Raw genomic sequence first — 26,599 nt, forward strand, 5'->3', positions numbered from 1 at the left:
CCACAATTCTGTGATGAAACTTGCTACCTACCTCCAGATGGAGAGGTAATGGATTCAAAGTATAGACTGAGACATACTTCTTTGGAGATGATCAATGTGGGAATTTGTTTTGATTGGACAGTATATAACAGGTTTTGATTTTCTTGCTTTCCAAACTGGGAGTGGGCAGGTAGATGGGAAGTGAAGGAGACAATGTGGACTTAAAGTAAAATTTAATTTAAAAAGAAACAAACAAAGAAACAAAGGTTGGCACCAGATTGTAGAGGACCTTAAACATTTAACTACTGAGTTTGTATTTTCTCCTACAGTCGCTAGGGAGTCAATGAAAGTTTTTGAGTATGAAAGTGAAATGGTTAGACTGTCCCTTAGGAAGATTATTTTTGATGCTGTGTGATGGATAAACTGGAGAGAGACAGAGAACCTGAAGACAAGAGGACCAATCAGAAGTCATTACTAACAGAAATATGCTATGGACAATAAGAGAGGAGAAACACACACACACACACACACACACACACACGCACACAAGAACTATATTATGAGGATGGAAGCCTTGGCTCTCTGTTGACCAGACTTTACCCTACATTTATTTCCAGGGGTACTCCAAGAAGTCTGTATGAGTGAAGTAGTCACTGCCTTCCAGATACTTTAGCAGATCAGCTAGTATTTTATCTCTTTCAATTCCAACTCTTAGATACTTATAGTGTGCTTTTTATTCTCTGGCTAAGGAATAATGGAAATTGAAATCTCAGCTAGAATTTCCTTTCAGAAACAATTGGAATGTCAGTTAGGGTCCTGTACTATCTTTGGAGATGAATTTTGGCTGCAGCAAGTTTCTATGTTACCTTTGTTGTTACAGAAACTTGTTTTCTTTCAGAACCTCTACACGATTACATTCTTACTTCTCCCATTTGTTCCCCAAAACTACATAGTTGAAATTCAAATGCCTGTATTAGGGACAACTAGGTGGTTCAGTAGAGAGAGTACCAGGCCTGAGTTCAAGGAGACCTAAGTTCAAATTTGGCCTCAGACATTTACCAGCCGTGTAACACCGGGCAAGTTGCTTGACCTGTTTGCCTCAGTTTCCTCATCTGTAAATTGGTGATAATAATAGCACATAAGCACATACCTTGCAGTTGTGAAGACAGTGGGTGAATTCTGGAGTCTTACCTAAGTGCATTTGATGTACATCATTGAGTTTACATGGGTTGGCAGTCTGCTCTTGCATGAGGAGAAGGATAGGGGTAGGAAAGACCTTTCTTGTCAATTAGTCAAGCAATACACATTTGTGTGTGTGTGTGTGGGAGGTGTTACAAAGAAAGGCAGAAATAACAACCCTGTCCTTGAAAAGCTCACATTCTAGATAGGAAGACAACATGCAAAAATTATACATATAAGATACCTATGGTATAAATAAAAAAGTCATCTCAAAGAGAAGACACTAAGCAATGCACATGGGTAACATAGTGGGAAAGTGTTGGGGAGAAGAGGACCAGGGAAGTCTTCTGCCAAAAATAGGAGGAATATCGTTGGAAAACCACAGATATACTAGATATGGCTGTTTTTCTTTTTACCAGGAATCAACTCAATTACATCACAGAAGAACTTAAAAACCCCTACAGGTAAGTGTCTCTGGGCCCAACTAGAGTAACATAAGGTAAGATAAAGTGGCAGGTATCATCTCTTTTCAAAGCCACTCTTTTGTGGCCCCTCTACTATCCCTTTGTACCTCTTTGAAGATGAATTGGATGCTGGTTTCTTTGAAGATGAATTGGATGCTGGTGTCTTTAGGAAAGAGAGATCTCATTAGCACTTTGGGAGCTTTTGGTTGGGGGCAGGGTGAAGGTAGGCTATAGTATGGAAGGGTCTAGGCTGACTGTGGTAGATGGAGCTTTGATTTATCATCTAGAAATATCAAAACAAGTAACTTTATTTTCTGTACAACCATAGCATCTCAGCAAAACTTTTCACCTTCAATTTGGATCAAATGGGAAGGAAAACTAGACGGCACAATGACAGCCCTGGACTTGGAGTCACAAAGACATAAGTTCAAATCCAACCTTAGATAGTTTCTAGCATCCTGACTCTGGACAAGTCACTGCCTCTATTTGCTTAAGTTTCCTCAACTTTGGAGATAGTACTAGTACCTACCTCGCAGAGTTGAGGATAAAATGAGATAGTAATTATAAAGCACCATGTAAATGCTATATATTGTTATAAAAATGCTAGTATATCCCTACCCTTTTCCCAGCACTTGTTCATGGCTCTTGTAACTTGGAAATGCATGCTCACTGACCTCCCTGCTAATGAAAGGGTGACAAATCCACTTCTTGAGAAATTCTGGAGCAGTCTTTTCTCAAAGACCACACCACTGATTTGACAGAGGAGCTGAAACAATGCAGGCCATAATGTCCCAGCTGCTTCAATGAATAAAATGAGTCTCTGAACCCCAGGTTTTTAATAGGTCATTTAACATTGTGTGTGTGTGCATGCACACACACACACACACACACACACACACACACACACAAAACAGGATTATAGTTTAAGATTCTTTCCAATATGCTTTTGAAGGTGTGTGAGCTGACCTTGTACCTAAAATAGGAGAATCCAGTTGCAAAATGGATTATTTTCAATTACTTTTTGTAATTTTAGTTATAACATTACTGAGTTTAATTTTGAGTTTCTGTGTATTGATTTTTGTCCATTCGTCAAGCAATAGTAAGGAAAATTTCTGCCACATATTTTGAGAAATACCAACAATTCTGAATGATACTATGTTGTTATGTTTTTGCAAACTTAGAAACTTGCCCCTGGCTATCATTATTGGCATCCCTCTGGTAACTGCGTGCTACATTCTGATAAATGTTTCATACTTCACTGTAATGACTGCTACAGAACTCTTACAGTCCCAAGCCGTGGCTGTGGTAAGTCAGCCAGAATTCTGGCAAGATATTATCTCGTTTATTATAATCATTATTATTAATGGTATTACTATTAGTGTTTAGAGGCACACAGGTGTCCCTGAATTCTTGAATACTATACTGCCCCTTTGCTGCAGGTCAGATTCAACTTCCTAGTTATCATAAGTACCTAAACAGAGTCCGGTGACCCCAAGTAGAAATTTGCCCTTACAATCATATATGAGCAGCTGATACAATCAGATGATACACTAGGATAAACATTGGCTTTGGAATCAAAGGATTGTACTTAAGTCCTGGCTCTGTCTCTACCTGTATGATCTTGGGCAAACACTGGGCCTCAGTTGCCTCATCTATCGAATCAGGAAATTGAACTTGACCTAGTTGGAGATGTCTTTCAGATCTGAATCTGTGATCCTATGATCAGAAATACACACCTTCCTTGAGAAGGAGAGAACTCTAACACTGGGATAGTGGGAAAACAAATTCTCTTGAAGCATTAAAGATGCTTGGATACTTCTTCACAGGAGATGGAAGCATTAAAGATCATTTCCCCTTCAACAAGTACAGCCCTCATTTCTTACAACCTTCCTCCCACCTCTACATCCCCAAAATCTCTGCTGCAGAGCTGCTGTAGTATCAGAACATCAGGAACAAGCATCCCACCCACCCAATGGCTGTAACTTAGTGGAGGGAGAGGAAGTCTAAATAGTGGTGTCAAATCCAGATAGAAACAGTGATCTCTAAGCAGCTGTATTTAAGGTTTCCTTGAGGTCATATTTTGCCTGAGAAAACCACATATTAACATTATCTATGTCTTATTGTATTTTTTACTTATTTTGTTAAATATTTCTCAATTAAATTTTATTAATCTTGTTCTGGACATAAAAATATTGTGGGCTACATGTTGCCCTTGGCTCTTGTGTTTAACACCCCTGGTCTAAATTATCAATCAGAATAGGAGTTCTTAAACTGGGGTCCATGAATTTATTTCTGTTAAATATTTTGCTATGTTTCAATATAATTCAATTCCTTTGTAATCCTATGTGTTTAATTTATATATCTAAAAGCATTATTCAGAGAAGGGGTGCAGAGGCTTCTCCAGGTCACTGAAGGGTACACAACACAAAAAGGTTAAGAACTCTTGAATTAGAAGGAAAAGAGTTCTTTGTCCATTAAAGACAAATCAATATTTTGTGTAGTATAACGAAAATACTTTAATTAAGAAAATACTGAGACCTTTAAGATAATTGCAGCATGTGTCAGGTACAAATACAGAACTGGATTAAATTGCAGACCACCCAGATCTGAAATGAACCAGTCAACCCAAGTTTGTTTCCTTGTCCAAAGAACTTTTAACTTCCTCTGGAGCAAATTCTTTTCTTCTCCTAGACTTTTGGTGACCGGGTTCTCTATCCAGCCTCCTGGATTGTTCCACTCTTTGTAGCATTTTCAACAATTGGAGCTGCTAATGGCACCTGTTTCACTGCTGGAAGGTAAAGTTTCAGGACAATTAGTTGCATTAAGCATGGGCAGAGCAAATTAGTTTTGTGAGTAAATATTCCTCAAGGGGGAAAATTTAAGTCATTTCCACATATTTATTAAGCACCTGCTCTGGGCAAAGCATTGTGTTAAGGATTAAAAATGAACTACTTGAAGTCCCTGTGCTCAGGGGGCTAATAATCTAATAAAGGAGATAAGATATGAATAGAAATATAATAAAAATTATAATATGCTAAGTACGTAGGAGAGATGAAATTGTTCAAGAAGGTTTTAGTGGTATTAGTGGGAACAAGGAGAGGTAAAGTCCAGGTAGAGGGAATCAGAAAGGCTTCATGGAGGAAGTGGTATGTGAGCTGGACCCTGAAGACAGGGAAGGCTTTCAGTAGGTGGAGGTTGGGTACATGTGGGGCTAGACAAGGTGGATAACACTGTGAACTAATGAGAGGACAGGATAAGATCGATTTCAGTAGTCTAATTTAAACAGAACATGGAGTATATGAACAGTTGTAATGTCAGATGAGGGTGGGAAAAGTTAGATTTGAACCAAATTGTGAAAAACCTTTAAATGCTGCAAAAAGGAGTTTGAACTTTTATTTAAAAGAGAATGAAGAGCTATTTAAAAATTTTGAACAGGAGAGTTCTCACCTGTAAATCCAAGAAGCTGTAGCATGTGCAATGGCCAGACCCCAGTAAAACTGTCTTGGCAGACAGGCTAAACCAGATTGAGGGAAGCCAACAGGCCTTAGAGCTGTTGGTGAGTTAGGGAAATGTCTACCCCAAGCACATGAAAACTTCCCCTGGCTGAATGAGTGGATGAGAGCAATCTGTCCCAACAGCCATGAAGGCTGCTAAAGTAGGCACTGTGGAGCGCTGAGAGCTTGGTCGGACATCAAAGACACCAAGGTCATCCACTGCACCCTGAGCCATTTCCCACTATCCTGACTTTTGTCACCACTGGACTTCAGTGACTCTGGAAGAGAGAGTAAGGCTGATGACTCAGTGTAACTCTGCCTCACTCAAATACAATTTTCTTGCAAGTCAAGATATCACCTGTGATGTCATTTGTCCTCTCCAAAAATTAAGGATGAACAGCAAACAAGAACATGATCAGAACTGCCCGTTGAGAAGGTTACTCTTCGGCTGTTATGAAGAACAAAGTTATGAAGAGATATTAAAGGCAGGGTGATCATGTAGGACGTGGTCGTGAATCCATTTCTACTTTTCATATGGAGAGGGCTGCAAAAATGATCAGCAATAAATGTTTTTTAGAAGGTAACTATTTTTACTTCAAGGAATTTCGACCTAAGAGCTTGACATAAAGTACAAAACCAGCCCACAGAATATCTACAAACTTTTGAATTCCCCAAGCTCCACACTCCTCCCCCCTAGAATAATTTGTTCATCTTGATAGTTTTCTGATTATTAGAAAAGAGGAATCAGACTACACTGGCCACATTTTCTTCCAAGGGCCATGATGAATCTAATATCACATTTTCAAAGCAAAGTTCACTTTTGCAATATTTTTCAATATTCACCTCTCTCTACTTTCTTGAAATTGAGATCTAAATTCAACAGTGTTCAGTTTCATTAATGAAGCAACATTATATGTGTATTAGCTCAGTAAATATGAAAACATTTCTCCAAGGACCAGTGCAGTTCTTTCCTGAGCATCCCAAGTTATATTTTTATTTTGTCAGATTGGTTTATGTAGCAGGACGGGAAGGTCACATGTTAAAGATGCTTTCTTACATCAGTGTGAAGCGCCTAACTCCAGCACCTGCCATCATCTTTTATGTAAGTACAAATTCTTCAAGGTAAACCCTTCAGACACAAAAATGGTTTCCAAATAAACAGCATTCTTTCCTTTAGTCCTAGGAGAGGTTGTCTGAGTATACTGAAAATGTTCAATGGTTTACCAAGTTTCTTCTGCCTTTTTGAATATCCCAGCTGTAGTTTATCAGTTTCAATTTAAGCCATTCAACATGTTTACCCAAGTCTCCTGACCCCATATTATAGACACTTGAATTTTTTTTTGGCAATTCTAGGTCACAAGTTATAGATTCTATACAAGCAAAAAAAAAAAAATAGAAGAAAGGAGTGTGACCTCAGCCAAATGTTGTTGACACGATCAATATAATGCTGTCTCTTCCCCAAAGTTGAATGAATTTGAGTAAAAAGTCAAATGGAATTAAATATAATATTTGGTAGGCCAGTTCAGGTTGTGTTTTTTTTCCCTCTCTTTCATGGAAACACCAAATCCTTATAGATGTCAAATTGTTTCCATTAAGCTTAAAGGAAGCCAGTAATAGGTGTTCATGTTTGCCTTTGCTGCTTGCAATATATAAGACTTCCCCTCCTCTCATGGCCACCTCTTCAAATCTGTGTCATTATGGGAGAAATTATTTTTTCAGGGACTCAGGGACAATGTTTGTGTTCTAGTAACCTCAAAATTCATTCTTTTCATTATTCAGGGCTTCATTGCTATCCTGTACATCATACCTGGAGATATAAATACATTAATTAACTACTTCAGTTTTGCATCATGGTTTTTTTATGGTCTGACTGTATTGGGACTGATTGTGATGAGGTTTACAAAGAAAGACTGGAAAAGACCTATCAAGGTAGGTCCTGTTTAAAAAGAAAAAGCTCTCCCCTTCCTTTAAAGTTTATCTTTCCTTTCTTTCCTGATGACTTTTTTACTTTGCACATATATAGTATAGGGAGAAAGTCAAATGTAGGATCCTTGAGGGCAAGCTCTGTTCTTGTTTTTGGCTTTGTATCTCTACTATCTGACACGTATTAGGTGCTTACTAAGTGTTTGTTGATTGATTGTTGATTGAATTTGTAGGTCCCCAAACTTTCATTTTTCTCATTTACTAACTTGATCCCTTTGTTTACTTCTGTAATTAGGTATCACAAATACCTTTCATATAACTTTTTACACCATAAGACTCCTTGGGTACATGGATTAGCTGGTTCATGTATATACACTTTTAATAAAATAGTCTCAAGGTTGAAACATGCATGGAACATATTTTCAGTTTATGCAGTATATGACTTGTTAGCAATCTTGGTAAGCATCCTTCTAGGACACAGCATTTTGGTGGCATATAAATGGTTGCCACCCAAAGGCCTCAGGAACATTAAATAGTAGCATATCCTTACCCCTGTCAAGAGTCTAGTGTTCGCTTGTGTCCAAAATCTTCAAGTGGCAGTGCCCCTCTTCCAGTTAAACCTAAGTACTAACAAATCTTAGCTAGTTGTTCAGCATCTGAAACAAAGGCAATGTGATCTAGTGTAAACAGCACTGGAATTAGAGTTACAGAGCCTGGGTTTAAATGCCCCTTTACATGCTTCGTAGTTATTGGAGCAGGAGCAAACTGCAGCCTCTCAGAGCCTGTTTCCTCCTTAGTAAAATGGGGATGATATGTATACTAACTACCTGACAAAGTTGTTATTAGGAAAGTGCTATAGAAGTTGGAATTATTTTTGAAAGACTTAACAACTCTGATCAACGCCATAACCAACCATGATTCCAGATGACCAGTTATGAAGCATGTACCCACCTCCTGGCAGAGAAGTGATGGACTCAGGGTGCAGGTTGAGGCAGATAGCTTTTGGACATGGTCAATGTGTGAATTTGTCTTGCTTGACAATATATATTTGTTAGGAGAGTTTTGTTCTTTTTTTTTTACTCCAGTGGTAGATGGGGATGTGGGAGAGAGAAAAATTCATTTTTGTTAATTAAAAAAAACAAAAATAACAAAAATGAGAGTTATTAAAAGCTGATAATAAGAGATCTAGAGTTTTGTTTTAGAGAGCTACTATGTCAGCCTAGAAAAAAATTTTAACCCTCAGTAATGAAACCAGGTCAGGGTAGAGTTTGGGTAGTGGATGCAAATTGAATGTTCATCTCTGAAAATTCGTACTTCTATAATCTCTTCTATTAGGTAAGATATAGATTCAGTACAAATGAACACCATAACCAATATTAATTTGTTGCTTTGTTTTACAGGTGCCTATTATTATTCCCATCTTGGTGACCGTTATTTCAATTTACCTAGTATTGGCACCAATCATCAGTAAACCAGAGCTACCATATCTATACTGTGTTTTATTTATACTGAGTGGACTTCTGTTTTATGTACTTTTTGTTCACAACAAGTTCAGCTGGGTACAGAAGATTTCAAGTAAGTATAAATGAAACATATTTGTGGATATTCTGTAGATAAAATATAATTATCCACAATTAATTGCATAAGCTACTTGTCTACACTAAGCAACTGTTTATTGAAACTGGTAGACAAAAGGGAGCATTTTAACACTGGCATTGAATAAAACTCCTACCTCTCACTAGAAGACAAGAAATTTTCCCTTCAGTCATTGAGTTGCTGTCATTAGGAGGAAGTCAATCAGCAAACACTTCTTAAGCACCTACTAAATACCAGACACTGTGCTAAGTATTAGTAGTAACTTGTGTTTGAAAATGTAACCAAAATTGACTGACCACTTAAACAATTCCCCTGTACCTAAGTCATACTTCAGCCAGGGTACTAGAATGCAACAGATATCTCATCACTTAACATATAAAAGAAGAATGAACTACAGCATCAAATATCTAATGGCATTTAGAAATGCATTAATTAACTTAATTTGTCCCTGACGCCCAATGGTGGCCAGGAGAAGGAGGACAATATATCAAGCCTAGCATGGTTATTACTGTTTTTTAACATGGTTATTAAAAAGTGGTATGGATTAATGCTATATTCCAAGGCCTGAATATGTTGGGCAAGTAGCTACTATAAAGATTTAAGGTGTAAAGCCAAGTCTGGAGAAAATGGGGAAGGCTTCGACAGGTAACAGAAATTATAGTTTAGGTGGCAGGGTAGCAATGGGATAAAAAGAGGCAGACAGGTTAGAGCAAGGGTACCCATACTTCTTAAGGGCATATGGGGAATATTTGGGAAAAGCGATATTATTCAACTGAAATATTAGCAAAACACACAAAACAATCATGTACAAGATATAGTTTCCTTTATGAAAAAGAAGACAGAAAGTGTACTCCAGGTAGCACTCTAACCCCTTGCAGAATGATTGATTTACTTTGTATTATTCACATATTGAATTTTCTGTGTAGAATAAAACATCATGCAGACAATATTCCAGTGAGCCTACTTAGGTTAATTTAGAAACTCACTTGCAAAAATCACAAAAAAAGGGAAGTCTTTGCAGAGGAATCACAGCCAAATTTAATTTACAAAATTTAGTTTTAAGAATATTTGTGAATATATTGGATATAAATTAGACAATACTAATTTGACCGGTATTGTACTAAACACAGCACTAGTCTCTGCCCTTAAGATCTGAAAATATCTGTACTCTTTCTGATTTCTTTTGAGCACTCATTCATAAAGCTCAATGTTATTTCTATAGAACTATCTTTCCTTTTAAAAAAAAGTTTAATTGGGTCTTCTGTCCATACATTATGATCATTTCTCTCCTTCCAAATTCAACCTTCCATTGTAGTCAAGAAAAATAATCAGAGATACTCTGACCAAGTCTGACAAGGTGGACCACATTCTGCTGTTGTAGTCCCCTTCTCTGTTCCAAGGAGGGTGCTTTGCTCCTCAGTCTGTCCTCCAAGACCATCACTGCTTCCTTCTAAGCGACCTTCTCATTTATTTTTGTGATTCATACTATTTGACCCAGCGACCCCATTACTGGGTCTGTGTCCCTAGGAGGTAAAATAAAGGATCAGAAGTCACAAAAATCACTGAATTTGAGAATTGCAAGGGATCTTACAATGTAAGTGTCTACCTAGTCTAAACTACACTTAAATAAGAAAGCATCTGGGTGGCATGGTGTATAGAGTGCTAGACTGGGAGTCAGGAAGACCTGAGTACAAATTTAGCCTCATATGCTTACTAGCCATGACCCTGGTCAAGTGATTTAAAATCTGTCAGTTTCAGTTTCCTCAAATAAAATTAGGATAATAGTAGCACCTACTTTGCAGGATTGTTGTGAGAATCAAACAAGGTAACATTTGTAAAGTGCTTAGCTCAGTGCTTGACACATAGTAGATACTTGATAAATATTTGTTTCCTTCCTTCCTTCCTCCTATAATCTATCAGACCCAAGTAAGGTGAAACCTTTTATCTACCAAGGTAGTCCATCCTATTTTGTATAAACTCATTGAAAGATTAGTCACTTTTCTTTAATAATTCCAAATTGACATCCAGGATGTTTGCCCTACGCCATAGTTCCACCGTAAGTGTTATCGGTGTTCCTGTCTCCCCACATCCCCTTCAACCTTGACTTTTTATTTTTTTCATCTTTGCCAATACGTAGGCTGTGAGGTTAGAAACTCAGACTTGTTTAAATTTGCTTCTCTCATCATAAGTGATTTGGAGCCTGTTTTCATCTGGCTATTTACACTTTGCAATTTGGTTGGGTTTGGTTTTTTTTGAAACTGTTCATTTAGGAAATGCTTCTTGGTCTTATATATTTGTGGCAATTTCTAGTCTAGCTTGGATATTAGACTTTTATCAGTGGTATTTGATGTAACTACTTTCCATACTTGTCAGTTTCTTTATGTTCAATCTTCAGTGATTTTGTTTACCTAAAAGCTTTAAATTTTAATGTAATATAAATTTAATTTGTTTTCTTCTATGATCTTTCTACCTTTTTTACCTTTTATCTCTTTTATATCTTTTATACCTTTATTTAGCAAGAACTGTTCCCCCTTGAGAGTTCTTCACCAAACAAGGAATAGAAGGAATCACAAAAACATAAGTCAAATAAGAAAAGTTATAAAATGGGTGGGAGGAGGGGGAACCTTACTTGAAACATCTTTGATAATGGTCTGATACCTAAGATATGAAATGAAACAACAAAACTACATATGACCAAGAGCTGTTCTCCAGCGTATAAATGGTCACAGAACAAGAGCAAACATTTCTCTAAAAACTTGCAAACAATTAATCTATGGAAGACTGCCTCAAATCACTGATAAAAGAAAGAATAATAACTTTTATATAGCTCTTACTATTTGCCAGGCTCTATCCTAAGCACTTTACAATTGTTATATCTTTGGTCCTCTCAACAACCCTGGTGTTCTATTCATTGCACCATCTAGCTGTTCCTACTGTAAGTGAAAATAACTCTGAGTATTCACTACATACTAAATCAATTGTTAAAGATGGTAAAAGATAGGGATAGTCCATTCCAGAGGGATTGCAGAAAGACAGGCACGTTAATTAATTTGGAATTTTGCTAAGATCACGACTAAAATACTTTGAGCTAGACATCTGATTGCTAACCACATACTCCAAGGAGATGATGAAAAGAAACATCCAAGATACACCAAAAAAAGTTTATGTTTTTCTTTGCAAATTTATTTTTAGTCCTAAATTCTTTCCTTTTCTCCACCCATTACCTCACTCATTGAGAAGGCAAGCAGTAAGATACCCATTATACAAATGAAGTCATGCAAAACATATTTCCATATTAGCCATGTTGAAAAAAAAAAGCAAGAAAAATGAAGTGGAAAAAATGCTTCAGTTCCACCCAGAGTTAATCAGTTCTCTTTCTGAAGTTAAATAACATTTTTCATTATTAGTCCTTTGGAATTGTTGTGGATTATTTTATCAACAAGAGTAGCCAATGCCAAAATATTTATAGCATTTTTTTATAGTAGAAAAGAACTGGGAATAAAGTAGATACCCATCAGTTGGGGGGGGGGGTGGCTAAACAAATTTTGGCACATGAATGTTATGTCATATTACTGCCCTCGAAGATTTGAGGAATATGAAATATTAGAAGAGTTATATGAACTGATGAAAAGTGAAGTAAATAAAATCAGGAAAACAATTAACACTGACTACAACAATGTAAATGGAAAAGGCAAAATAAAAACAAATTGAATGCTGTCTAATTAAAATAACGAAGTTTGACCCCCAAAGAAGAGGTAAGGAAATAGACCTCCCTTATGTCATTGAAGAGTTGGGGGACTGTAAATGTAGAGTATTACATGCTCAGTGTATTGGCTAATGTTTTTCTTTTTCTTTTCCTCTTTATTATAAAGGATGACTTTCTGGTCATTGTATGAGATTGGAAGGAAATATATTTGCAAATGAAAATTGTGTAAAAATAAAAGAAATACAATTTTAAAAATTATCCCAAATGCATTTTTAAATAAGTAAATAATAAATTAGAAAAAAAGTAATTCCAAAAAAATTATTCCTCTAACCATAGTAGTGGAAAAATAGCTCTTCTCCATTCTTCTATAAATTTTTTATCTTGTGACTTTATATAGTCAAGTGTCCATTTGGAGTTTATGGTTGCAAATGTTAGAAATACTTGTTTAAACCTAATTTCTTGCTTTCCAGTTTTCTCATTAGTTCTTGATAAATAAGGAGTCTTTTCCCTAGTAATTTATTCTTATCAAACACTGGGCTGCTGTTTTTGACTCCTTACTGCTGCTTATCAAGTTTGTTCCACTGATCCACCTTTCTATTGTTGTTTTAACAATATCAAATAGTTTTGACTGCTCATGCCTATAACACCAATTCTCATTTTGTTGTTCATTGTGCAGAGTTTCTCTGAAATCCATATCCTCTGGATTTGATAACAAATAAGAGCTAGTAAAACTGCATTTGTCTGGTATCTTACAAATCTTTAATTTCAACAGGAATGAGGGAGAAAGAAAAATGCCTATAAGAAGAAAAGAAAAATGCATATAATATACCCATAAATATAATACCTATTATACATCACACACACATACATACATACATACATGCATGCATGCATACATATGTATATATGTATGTATATTATTCACCAAGCTAGATACTAGAAAATATCTTACAACATAAGAAACATTACATTAGAAATGCCTAGAAATTCAGAGGAGAAAAAAAATCCAAGACAGGAACTGATAAAACAAAAACAAAACCTACATACAAATATACAAAGTAACCCCTCACACATGACCCCTCACAATCTTGGTTGTCCTTTTTCTTGATATGTCAACCCGTTAATGTTCCTAAACAAAAGTATCCAGAATGGGGCATAGTCTTGTATATGTGCTCTGATCAGATCAGAACACACACACACACACACACACACACACACACACACACACACACATATACACACACTCAAAATGATCATCTCTTTCTTTCTGGAAGCGATGCCTCTCTTAATGTAGCCTAAGATCCCGTGAGCTTTGTTTGACTCCCATATCACACAGTGGACTCATATTGAATTTGTGGTCCACTAAAATGCTCAGCTTATGGCTGTGGTATAAGAAAAATCACTGAATTTCAATTCAGAGGATATGAGTTCATGGTTCCCAGCTTTTCCACTTTACTATCTCTGAACCTCAGTTTCCTCATCTGTAAAATGAAAAAATTGGACTAAATGACATCTAAAATCTCCTGCAGCTCTAAATTTAACACTTAATTCAAAATTTTTATATTTAATTAATAATTTAATTGTAATTGTAATATTTTTAGACAAACTGTTATCTAGTCATCCTTCCCCACATCTTGTACTTTGAAATTGGTTGAGTTTTTGGGTTTTTTTTGGCCCAAGTATAAGACTTTACATTTCCCTACTATTGAATTTTATCTTATTAGATTCATCTCAGTGCTCTAACTTGCCAAGGTTTTTGGTTCCTGACTCTCTTGTCCAGTATGTTAGTTACCTCTAAACTTTGTGTCATCTACAAACTTAATAAGCACGTATCTTATGCCTTCATCCAAATCACTGATAAAAATATGAAATAACACAGGGTCAAGCTCCTGCCAAGCTGACACCAAACCAGTTCTATCCATTCAACCAGTTCCAAATCTATTTTGTATTGTCCTCTAGTTTGTATCTCCATCTTTTCCACAAAATCGTATGAGATACTTTATTGAATGCTTTTCCAAAATGTGGATAAATTTCATCTAGAGCATAACCTTGATCTACAGTGACAGAAAACCAAATAAGATTAGTCTGATATGAGCAGTTGATGAAACCATACTGGCCCTTTGAAATCATCTTCCTTTTCTAAAGGTTCACCACCTTCTTTAATGATCTGGTCTAAAAATTTCCCAGGAAATCAAGGTCAAGCTTACTGACCTATAGATTGCAGACTAATTATTCCCCTTTTTTGAAATTCTAGATGGCATATGCCCTTCTATAGCTCTCTCTTGTTCTCCATGTTCTTTCACGTATTTCTGACAACTAGTGGCTCAGAAATCCCATCAGTCAGTTCTTTCAGTACCTAAGGACGTAGTTGATTTGGGTCAAATGACTGGAATTCATTCAAGGCAGTTAGCTACTTCATTTTTTTCTTTACTCATCTTGGATAGTAAATCCCTGTTATCATTTTTGTTCTATCCTTTTTAGTCCAAAGGTCATCTTTATAAAGGGAAACAAAAGGAATCAAGAAATTCTACCCTCTCTCTGTCATTATCATCCTATTCCTCCCATACAATAGTCCTATACTAGGGTGGGGGTTGAAGCATTTACTTCCTTGAGAGCCCACTGTTAAATTTTCAATATGAGCATTTCCTCCTCAGAAACTGACAAATTTACACATCAAGATCTGATTTATTCTCTTGCTGATTGTCTATGCAGATTAAACTTAAAAGTGTGTTACAAATTTTCAGAGAGCCCTAGGAATACACTCCTGGTCCTATTCCTTTTTTAAAAATCCTTTTCTGGTTGTAGATAAAAAGTCTTTTTATTGCCTTACTTTCCTCCCCTGGCATAGCTTATTATATACTATTGACATTCTTTTATAGGATCATGCCACAATCATGTTCAGTTTCTATTGTCTGCCATCCCTCCTGGCATGGATCTGGCTTTCCCTGTAGAATTTTAGTTGATAACACATTTGAAACCTTTGAAATTTCCTTTTCCAAAATCTCAGGTATATATCAGACTATGTCTAACTTTGTTTTCTGTCATAATCTCTAGTGGAAGCCAGTCACTTCCCTGCAAGGCTCCTATCCTCTCCACCTTGCCACTGATTTTTCTAGTTAGTAATGGTCAAATATAGAATTTCCTGTTGTTGACTCCTACAATTTTTCTAGGACTCAGTTATCATTAAGGAAAATCAAGAAACTCTCAACTCTTCTACTTGTTGCAAAGAGCTTTCTAACAAATGTTAACTGAAGTCCTTCATCACTAATTTGCCATGCCTCTAAAGGAGGCTGTGGGGTTCAGTGGAAAGAACTCTGGATTTGGTATCAGAAAGCCTAGGTTTAAATCCTGGGTCGGCTATTTACTGCCTATCTGACTTTGGGGAAGGCAGTTAACCTCTCAGCCTCAGTTTTACTTATCTGTTAAATGAGAAGGTTTGACAAGATGAGCACCAAGGTCCCTTCTACTCTAAATCTGAAGTCCACTGAGATCCTAGAGGAGTGAAGATGAAGCCAGCTACCCACTTCCTGATAAATGGGTGAAGGACTCAGAGGGAAGAATGAGACCTGTGGTAGGGATATGGCTACTATGGGAATTTGTTTTGATTGACTATGCATATTTTTACGAATTTTATTTTTTTAATGGAGGGAATGTAGAAGAAAGGTGGAAGGGCAAGAAAACATTTTTGTTCATTAAAAAAATTAAACTAAAAAGCATGTTTGATCCTATAATCTTTTCCAAATTCTTCATCCAGTTCCTCTTTCTATCCAGGTGATCCATAATAAACTCTAATGATAAAATTCCTTCCACTTCTCCCTCTACTGAACTTCATCCAAATGATTTTACCTGAATTCTGGATTTCCTCACATGATTATCTATGTTTTAATATCAAGTGCCACCCACTCATACCCCCTTTTACTTGTCCATTAAAAAATAGTAATAAAGCATATCAATCCAGAACCATGTTGCAGTCATAGGTCGCATCCCACCAAATCTGTGATGCATACAAAATCAACTTTACTTCCTTGCATTTCTTGTTGTTCAGTTATGTCCAACTCTTTGTGACCCCATGGACCATAGCACACCAGGCCCTTCTATCCTCCACTGTCTCCTAAAGTCTGTCCAAGCTACTGTTCAAAGTTTCCATGACAGTATCTATCCATCTCATCCATCTCATCCTCTTCTGTCTCCTTCCCCTTTTTCCTTCAATCTTTCCCAACACTGGGGTTTTTTCTAATAAGTCCCATCTTCTCATTATGTGGCCAAAGTATTTCAGCTTCAGCTTCGGTATTTGACTTTCTGGTGAATAGTCTGAGTGAATTTCTTTAAGTCTTGATGGATTTGATCTCCTTGTTATCCAAAGGTTTCCCAAAGGTCTTTTCTAGAACCACAATTTGAAAGCGTCAGTTCTGCAGTGCTCAGCTTTTCCTGTTGTCCAACTCTCAGAGCCATACATTACTACTGGAAAAATTATAGCTTTGACTATATGAACCTTTGTCATATATCCCTAATGGTTCCTTGAATTAGAAGTTCTCATTCCTTTAGTCTGTTGTCTAAACTTTTGATATCCACCTATAGACACATGGAGTCAAGAGTTTTACTCGTGACTTCTTTATTGGATTTTGTCTCCTGTCTTACTTGCTCTTTTTCTCCTTCTTCTTAGCTACTTCTCTATTGTACTATTATCTAGTCTTATGAATATAAATAGGCAGACTTCTCTTTCAAAATATTTTTAAACTGAACATCCTTTTGATTAGATTTGTGAGACACTTGGCAAATAACTTTTCAGCCCATTAGGTGTCCTCCATCCTTCCAAGAGATTGTCAACCCTATATTTTGTTATGTTCCAAAAAAAATTTATATTTTTAATATTTTTTGTGTTGGTGTAGATGTCTGTCATGCCAGTATAAATCAACTATGCAGAAAGAATTGCCTTCTAGTCTTTTATGCATTTGAAAGATTCTATCCATTCCTAAAATTTCAGGAAATTACTGTGATTTATGATTCAGTATTTCTTTTTTTTTTTTTTATTAATTTTTTTATTTTTTTAATGTTTAACAATCACTGCCATACAATTGCGATTTTATCCCTCCCCACCCACCCCTCCCTACCTCCCTCCCTCCCCACGACTGCATACAATTCTGTATAGATTCTACATATACTTTCCTATTGAGTATATTTTCACTATAGTCATGCTGTGTAGTCAGACTAAGATAAATGAAAGAATCCGTATAACAAATCAGAACTTGATACACAAACAGATACACATACACAAACATGATCTGCTACATTATGTGAGTGACTTCCATATTTCTCTCTCTGAGTGTGGAAGGCATTTTGCCTTGAGGTCCACCATTGGGATTTTTTTTTTTTTTCAGAAGTTCTTGTGTTATTACAAAAATCTAAGTCTACCAGAAAAAACTCTCACACACTGTGGTTGTTGCTGTGCATAAAGTTCTCCTGGTTCTGCTCCTTTCACTCAGCATCAGGTCATATAAGTCCTTCCAGGCCTCTCTGAAGTCTTCTTGTTCATCATTTCTTATGGCACAATAGTACTCCATTACATTCATATACCATAATTTATTCAGCCATTCCCCAATTGATGGACATCCCCTTGACTTCCAGTTTTTGGCAACTACATAGAGTGCTGCTATAAATATTTTTGTACATGTGGGACCCTTTCCCATTTTTATGATCTCTTGGGGATATAGTCCTAGTAGTGATATTGCTGGGTCAAAGGGTATGCACATTTTTGTAGCCCTTAGGGCATAGTTCCAAATTGCTCTCCAGAATGGTTGGATGCGCTCACAGCTCCACCAACAATGAATTAGTGTTCCAACTCTCCCACATCCTCTCCAGCATTTATCATTTTCTTGATTCAGTATTTCTAATATCATGGGGCCGTTGATGTAGGTATGTCCTGATTTTCCCACACAGTTATGGCTTTTCCATGACCTAAGAGTTCTGTGTCTCTGCTACGCACTCATCTCTCCCAGAACCTAAGAGTTGGAAGGAAACGCATGGGAATTTAATCCAACTACTATCTCTACAATTCTTTCTTTTTCTACTTATCTAGTTCTTCAGTAAGAGGGGACCCACTGCCCCCTAGAGGACTGCGTTTCACTTTTGGACAAAATAGTTCACTTCTAAATACAAGTTTTTTTTTCCTTCTGCATTCCCTGCCTTTACTGCAGGAGCAGTGAGGTACATACACCTTGTGTCCTTAATGGTCTTTAGTTCTTTATTCATGATGTCATAACCCTTGGCAATAGTTTCTGGGCTCCTGACAGTATCATTAGTGCCCATGTCCATTATCAGAAACTAACTATTTTTTGACACACTTTGGGTGGTCCTCCATTAATGTCTTGGATCTATACTCCAGGAAATGATGCAAACCTTGGAGATAAGTAACCACTCTATCTTAGAATTCATGACAGAGGAAAGAAAACTGGACAAAATGACAGCTCATATGATTTTGTAGAGCAGATTTTAAAGGGTTCAGAGAAAAAACAGAATCCTGGGGACTACATTCTATAGGATGTCAAACCAAGAATAAGATTCTGAAGACTCAAGCAGAAAATTGTGTTAAGGAGAAAGGGAAACTGTCTAAAGGTAGAAATAAGATTCTTCAAAAATCTGAGTTGGTCAGTGACTTCCATGTGCAAGGCCAAACCACTGTAACCTTTCTTTTGATTTTGGTTTTCTTTTTTTCTGGCAAAGAGAATAATCTCTGGATTCAAAAGAACATACAAAAACTGTCTAACAGGGGACTGAAATCCAATATCATAGGCAGATAGTGCCTAGCTGTCTTTGATGAGTTCAAGTCACCAGGGCATATTCACCACATCCTGGGATGCTCAAATCAGAAGAGGGGGCCATAGGACAGGAGAAAGGCAAAGGGTCTAGTGGAATGCTCTAAGGATTTTTGTTTGGCCCTCATTATATTGTTTAACATTTTTGTCAGTGACTTGGATAAAAGATATGACATAATTATCAAATTTGCAGGTAGTACAAAACTGAGACAGCTAACAAGTTAAGAATAAGAATCCAAAAAGTTCTCTATGGTCTAGAACATTGGACTAATAATCAATTATGGTTTATAATGGATCAATAAGATGAAATTTAACAGGGATGAATACAAAATCCTGTACTTGAATAAAAAAAAAATCAGTTTCAAAATGCTATCCATATCCAGAGAAAGAACTATGGAGTCTGGATGCAAATTGAAGCGTACTATTTTCTCTTTCTTTTGTTTGTTTCTTGTTTCTCATGGTTTTTCCCTTTGGTTCTAATACTTTACAATATTACCAATGTGGAAATATACTTAATATGATTGGACATGTATAACCTATATCAGATCACACACTGTATTGGGTAGGAGGGAACAGAGGGAGGAGGAGGAAATTTAGAACTCAAAATCTTATAAAAGTCAATGTTGAAAACTAAAAAATATTTTTAAAAAAATCAGTTTCATAAATATGAACTGGAATAGGCCTGACTATACAGTAATCTGGAGATTTTTAGTGGAACTCAAGTTCAATATAAGTCAGCAATGTGATATGGAAGTAAAATAAAAAAACCTTTATGAAATCAGATTGTATTGATAATCACAGTGTCAAGAATATTCTGCTCTGATTAGAACTCATCCACAGTATTGTTTTCAGTTCTGGATATCATATATTAAGGAAGACAAAATAAGAAAACAAAGAACAGCGAAGATAGTAAGGAAGCTGGAAATACCTTAGGGGGAGGACATGGGGGAAAAAAAAAGAGATGTTGAGCCTGGAGAAGACATAGGGAAAACATGATAGCCATCTTCAAGTATCTAAAGGTCTGAAATATGAAACAGTGATTAGAGGAATTTTGCTTGACTGCAGAGGGCAGAGCAACAGACTTAGGGTTGATGTAAGGAAAAACTTCCGAACAATTAGAGGTATCCAAACATAGGCTGCATAGAAATATGTCTTCAAACAAAGAGAGAAGCTTGTGTTGGGAATTAGGTATAGTTTAGGCCAGATGAACTCAGATCCCTTCCAATTCAAGATTCTATGAGATGGCTTCTAGTTTCAAAATACCTTAATGACCTCAGGTTACTATTCCCCAGGGAATAGTGTACAAGGGACAGTTCTGGATTATGGAAATATGTATGGAGAAGATGGCAAATCAAGGGGTAATAAACTATGCAGTGTGTCCTAAAAGTCTTAAGTGCTAAGCATTATACTATTAAAGCTTAAAACTTTGCAGTTTTAGGCTATTATTCTACTTTGCCATTTTCAGCTAGGAAAGTTTAAATCTGCACAAATTTACACCAAGACTTTTGGGACACCCTGTATTACAGGCAGTGAAGAGTAAAAATCTCTAATTTAATGAATTCTATGACTGACTTTTAATGACTTTATGGATTAAATGCCACCTTTTAACATGTTTCTAATTGTATCAACTTTGGGATTTCAGAACCCATAACCATGCACTTCCAGATGCTCATGGAAGTTGTCCCACCAGAAGAAGATCTCAACTAACGTTTGATTTTCAGTACATCAAGTCATGTAAGAGATGTATTTTTGTATGGAATGTTTGTGATTGTCTTCCTGATGTACATGTTTTTTTTTTTCCAAGAGAATTTTTACAAATATTTGTAATATCTTTTTTTAAAAAAAGAGATCTATAATTCTCTCTTGGCCTGAAGTTTACAGCCAGGAGAAGCAACTGATGTTTGCTAAAGAAAGAAAGCTACTCTGCCCTATTGAAAATTAGGAGAGTGGTAAATAAAATACCACAGTTGTGGTGGTGACTTATTTAACAAAGAGAACTGTACATGTATTTAAAATAATTGTCAGTAAAGTAAATTTCTTAAACTCAATGGTCAAATGGTTTTTTAAAAATCTTATTTAACTAATTTTATTTTCTCTAACACCCAACATTTTGCTCTGCGTAAAGACACTTGTTTGTTGAACATAGGATTCTGTGCTTGAATTCAATCACCTTTGGAACTTTTTTTCATAAGAGTATATTTGTAATTGAACAATTATTTCACAAATTCTAATTCTGAAATGGTCCAGCCAATATGATGTAGCAGTCAAGTCCAAACCCATCATTTCACAGATGAACTGAGGCCCAGAAAACGTTTGGTTCAATATTAAGTGGCAGAGCCAGTATGTGAACCAAAGTCCTCTGAAACCAGATTCAACCAACACTTACAGCTTATACCATCTGCTTCCTTTAAATAATTTTGCAAGTTAGTTATTTCAAAGAGAATCACACCAATAAAGGATTATCTATATATTTAATGCAGTAACTAATCTGGATAATTGATCCCGTCTTGGTTTGTGTGAACATCATTGACAAGCCATTGGTTTCTAGTCTTACAGATCACATCAATTTGATATTTTATATTGTAATCTCAAGTAGTGGCTCTCATGGGCATCCAAAAGTCCTTCATTAGCATTTGAAACAGAGGACACAATTCCCAGGAATAAAATTTGACCTTTACTTTCCCTGCCCAAATCCTGCACCCTACCCCCAGAGCCTCCAGCCACGTCCCCTTCCTATGTTTATATCAGTGAAGTCTACTCGTGCTATCACAGCAGATCAGCTTCCTGGGGCACTGAGGCTAAGTGATTTGCCTAGAGACAGTGAGAATCAAGTGTGCCTTGAGCACAGATCTCTCTCGCTCTGAGACCTGCTCTTTAACCACTACTTTGTCATTAGTCAATGAAAATACTGTAAGAAAAAGAAAAAAACTGGAGGCTACTTTTGTGTGAAAACAACTACACTTTATTGATGACATTCCCCCTTCTCATTATGCTGTGTAACTAAGACCACAGGCAACTGAGATAAGAAACCATAAGACAAAACTGCATATTCATTACATTAAACCATTTAAGAGATTAGTATTTTTCCCTAAGAAAATACTTATAGTTGAAGCTGAAATGGAGAAGCCTTGTTTCCATTATAAAAAAAAGTTGCAACATCACATTTGACAAGTCTTAAATCTGTCAGTAGTATGTTTTAATACAAAAATAACACTTGCACATTCCATACTTTTAAAATGAAATTATACATTTAAAAATCCTAATGAACCAATTGGTGGCTTTAGAAATGTTTGAATTTAAAAAAAAAACAAAGTAACCTAACATTTGTTTTGAAGGACCACCACAACTTAAGTTAGCCATTTGCTTTATATGTTTTCTTAGAATTCAAACATTTTCAGGCAGTTCTATCATTGGCTACAAAAAAGGTTTCAAAAAAGAACAAAACAAGAACAAGCAAAAGGGGTAAACTCCTGACAGGAAGCTGTGAAACCCTACAGACCACTGGGCTGTCTCCGAGTGTGCAAGGAGAGAATTCACTGGGCAAGACTTATTGTGACGGGCTTGTTTTCGGAATTCTGTGGAAACACAAGTTGTATATCTATAAATTAATTTAAAGTCAGAAAAGACTGAGAGATCCTGGAGGAAGTACAGGATGATGATGACACCTTTTGTTTAAATTTAACCATCAAAAAGGAAAATCAAACTTTACTCTGAATTATATGTACCCTCAGCTCCATCCCTCAATATATACAACGTTACGGGTAGGGGCAAAAGTGTATAAACTTAAAAGTTTAAAGTTAACAAGTAGCAAAAGAGAAGAGCTGCCATACACACACACACACACACACACACACACACACACACACACACACACACACACACACACACACACACACACACACACACACACACACACACACACACACACACACACACACACACACACACACACACACACACACGGCTAGATCTACCTATATAAAGAAAATCCCCACCTACTCTGGCAGAAAGGGTAACCTGTCACTTGATCTCATCATGAGAAAAATGCCTTAACTTTGTTCTTAGAAATACTCCTTCAAAATGGTGCTGTGATTGTCCCCCTGAGATTCTTTCTTCATAAGTAGCCCATTTTACAGATGAGAAAACTGAGACTCAAAGTTTAATTTTACTCCATCTCACAGAACAGTTGAAGGAAGAGTTTTGATTTTTTATCAAATGCACACACACAACACACACATATATACGTACACACACATATGCATACATGTGTGTATATATTACCAAATTTCATGAGGAAGGAACTTTCTTCTTTCTTTTTGCTAAACAAAAAAGAGAATGCCCAAATACCATCTAAGACTGCTAGTGTAAGGCACCATTCATTAAGTCACACCTACCTTATAAATTTTGAATCTGTCTTCAGTTTTAAAGATCTATTTTTTCCCTATATGTTCTAATAGGAACTTGTATTGATGAATACAAAAAACTTTAAGGAAGAAAATGTAAGTATGAGTTCTATATGGGCTTTCAACCATGTGCTTCATAACTTCAATATTGCCAATTGGCTAAGAATATTCTGACATTCCCACGACTTGTGAAACCTAAACTTCCTAAGTGCTAAAATCAGTCAACCTTCGCAATTTCACTTAAAAAACAACCTTTCTTTGCTTCCCTGATTGGGGTTACTCTCTGATATATAAATACGTAGAGCCCCACACACAGACCTGAGTAGTACAAAAGGCTATTTGGAACCAGTAGCTTTTGCATTCAGAAAAATCTTCATTTTAGGATTTTCTTTAGGCATTTCTTAAAAAACGGTCTGGAGATCATAAAGGTACAATTTTAGGTCAATCCAATTTTCACCAGTATACTTGAGATTTAAAATTAATGATGTCAAAGCCATTAACTATATTTCTTCTTCACAAAAAGTGAATTTAGTGTTCATAAAGTGTGCCACCAGAAAACTAAGCCAGTTATTTTAAGACTATTAAGCTGTTTCATATATGCATATTAATGCCAACTAATATAAACATCTACATCCTTAACAACAATGGGAAGATGACTATCACATTCCTAAGACCTAATTAATAAGGAAATAATGGGATCAATAAACCAGGTTAAAGTATAATTTTATGAGGTTGAAAGCCTACTCATTAGAACAGAACTATAAATTCCAATAATTTAAGTAGGCCAATGAATCATACAAATTTTTGTTTTATAAGACCTAAGGTAAAATTAATGGGCTGAAAGTCTAGTACCTGGGGGAACCAAAATTTGCTATCTGCCAATCAAATTTAAGTTTTGCCAAAGCCAAATTACATTGGAGAGGAGGAGTAAAACAGAAAGTACATTATTAGCTGGGAAATGTATTTTTTCAACCAGGTAACCAATATCTATCACCATTCCTTAAGTATCTCATGTGCTCCCCCAGCCCTTACTATTCCCTTAATTTTGATCTCTTTATAAAGTAACAACTAAGTAATTCTTATCTTTAATAAGTGAAATGACTACTTTTATAGACAATATGATTTTTCTTCCTTGGAATAAAAAAAGGCTCAAATGTGTCTATGCATATCTTCTTAACTTGTAGGTGCAGTGATAGACAACTTCTCTGTCAAAGTCTTCGAACCACAATTTCACTTGCAGACTATTCACTCTCAGTTTCACTGTCCTCAGAAGAATCATCTCTATCTTCACTTATCAGCATACCAGTGTTGAGCACCTTTCTAGAGCACACAACTTAAAAAAAATTATACATAATTCAGTAATTCAACACTTACAGGTTAATTCATAGTAGGGAGCCAAGTAAGCTCAGTCAATGTTTTTCATATCAAAACATCTAATGGAATAATGTTTATTCTCTGGAATTTGAGCGTGAACAATTTATGTGCTGAGTAATTAAATATCCTTATTTATTCATAGATATATTTTATAAAGAAATTGTTTATTCAATTATTTTCCTCAAGAAAAATCTTTTCTGTGCAGTTTCAGTTCAAAACCTTAAGAGTCAGTTAATGTCGTGCCAATAATGTAGAAATAAACAAATCATTTCTCACTACTCTTATTAGAACATAATTCCTTAAAGAAAAAAATGTAAATCAGTGAATTAAAGGGACAATAAAATCCACAGTATAGACAAGCAATAGCAATACTTCTCATTCCAAAACTAACATGTCAAGCGCTGGATGTCCTGTACTCTTCAATTCCTGAACTCAGGCTCAGTCCTCATTTCTGTTTTTGTCTGAATTCAGCTGATTAATTCTAGTTTATAAGCCATCAAATCCCGCCTTCTCCACAGGCACAAGGAAGTTTGTTTTATATGTAGCATTATTTTTTAGACTAAAGATCTACATATTTATGACTCTCCACAGAACACAACTTATCCGCACATAAATCTGGATATGCTACAGATTACACAAAGCATGTTTCTCAAGCATCATTAGCCTCCTAAGAGCTTTCTTAACAGCTCATAACATGGTTCTCAAACTAATTACTCAACACGACACTGGAGGAAAAAAGTGTCTCACTACACAAAACTAAACAAACTTTCATTTTATTGGCAACAAAAGTGAAAGTTCTGTAGTACGGTCTGCATGCGATGGATTCAAATTATAATGCAGTCGCAACTAGCTGTGTAGCCATGGATAAACGTTTTTCCTCATTTGTAAAATGGAGACAATGCCACCTGTACTAATTACCTGACAAGTTTGTTTAGAGGAAAACAAAGTGTTATATAAATCTGAGATATTCTTCAAAAGGAAAAAAATTACTCAAATTGTTAAAATCATGTAATGCATAAGAAATAAGAAAGGTAAAAGACTCATTATCTACTTGGCTAACAGAAAGCTTTCCAAACAGAAAAGATTAATGTGAACTCTAACTCTTACATGAATTGTAATAAAAGTAAAATGTCTCAGAAAGGTTTAAATTCCTAAAGGACCATCCACATCTACATCTGACTACATGCAGCCATCATCCCTGAACATGACTTACACCCCATCGCTGCTTTTGCTTCAGTATCCGTCTTCTTGGCTTTGAACATATAGCCTTATCTAATGAGTACTTTTTTTCTCTTTAAAACTTTTCTCCTTATGTCTAATAATATAGCCTTACCATTAGAAAAGGGGCTTATATCTTCACATTCCTCCCAGTGATCGAAATCAAAAGACACATTAGGATTCTGTTAAATATAAAATATAACATTAACTGAGAAAATAGGATAAATACACCTCTATATACACCAAGGATATTATGACTCAAAAATCATTTAAATCTATTACCCTTTTCTTGAGTAAATTATGCCAAGATTCTTTTTTCTCTTTTACAAGAGTGATGATAGGTTCTTCATTCTTAATTAGACATTTGGATTCTTCTTTTAATATACTTGCATGTAGGTCCATATCAGCCATGTAAAATTTATCTCCTACCCAAGCACTAAATTAAAACAAA

At 36.0% G+C, this 26,599-nt stretch overlaps 2 protein-coding genes across 13 annotated transcripts in view; one reads left to right on the forward strand and one right to left on the reverse strand.

Moving 5' to 3' along the window:
* The window catches only part of SLC7A9 (solute carrier family 7 member 9), a 51,057-nt gene extending 26,227 nt beyond the window's left edge, over positions 1 to 24,830 (forward strand). For 2 of the 3 annotated variants that reach the window (XM_072632072.1, XM_072632074.1), the window contains 7 exons: positions 1,578 to 1,622; positions 2,804 to 2,927; positions 4,314 to 4,417; positions 6,122 to 6,218; positions 6,896 to 7,045; positions 8,440 to 8,614; positions 20,796 to 21,201. In XM_072632072.1, the coding sequence (XP_072488173.1) occupies positions 1,578 to 1,622; positions 2,804 to 2,927; positions 4,314 to 4,417; positions 6,122 to 6,218; positions 6,896 to 7,045; positions 8,440 to 8,614; positions 20,796 to 20,860 (760 nt within the window). In that variant the 3' untranslated portion in view covers positions 20,861 to 21,201. Of the gene's footprint in view, positions 1 to 1,577; positions 1,623 to 2,803; positions 2,928 to 4,313; positions 4,418 to 6,121; positions 6,219 to 6,895; positions 7,046 to 8,439; positions 8,615 to 20,795; positions 21,202 to 24,740 lie in introns of those variants that run through there. The other variant, XM_072632075.1, reaches the window with a different exon arrangement.
* TDRD12 (tudor domain containing 12) overlaps positions 22,093 to 26,599 on the reverse strand; it is an 84,279-nt gene continuing 79,772 nt past the window's right edge. For 7 of the 10 annotated variants that reach the window (XM_072632062.1, XM_072632064.1, XM_072632068.1 and 4 more), the window contains 3 exons: positions 26,431 to 26,584; positions 26,264 to 26,330; positions 22,093 to 24,889 (listed from right to left, as the gene is read on the reverse strand). In XM_072632062.1, the coding sequence (XP_072488163.1) occupies positions 24,798 to 24,889; positions 26,264 to 26,330; positions 26,431 to 26,584 (313 nt within the window). In that variant the 3' untranslated portion in view covers positions 22,093 to 24,797. Of the gene's footprint in view, positions 24,890 to 25,687; positions 25,849 to 26,263; positions 26,357 to 26,430; positions 26,585 to 26,599 lie in introns of those variants that run through there. The other 3 variants (XM_072632065.1, XM_072632066.1, XM_072632067.1) reach the window with 3 other exon arrangements.

The sequence above is a fragment of the Notamacropus eugenii genome, chromosome 1, assembly GCF_028372415.1.
Source record: "Notamacropus eugenii isolate mMacEug1 chromosome 1, mMacEug1.pri_v2, whole genome shotgun sequence".
Taxonomy (NCBI): Eukaryota; Metazoa; Chordata; class Mammalia; order Diprotodontia; family Macropodidae; genus Notamacropus; species Notamacropus eugenii.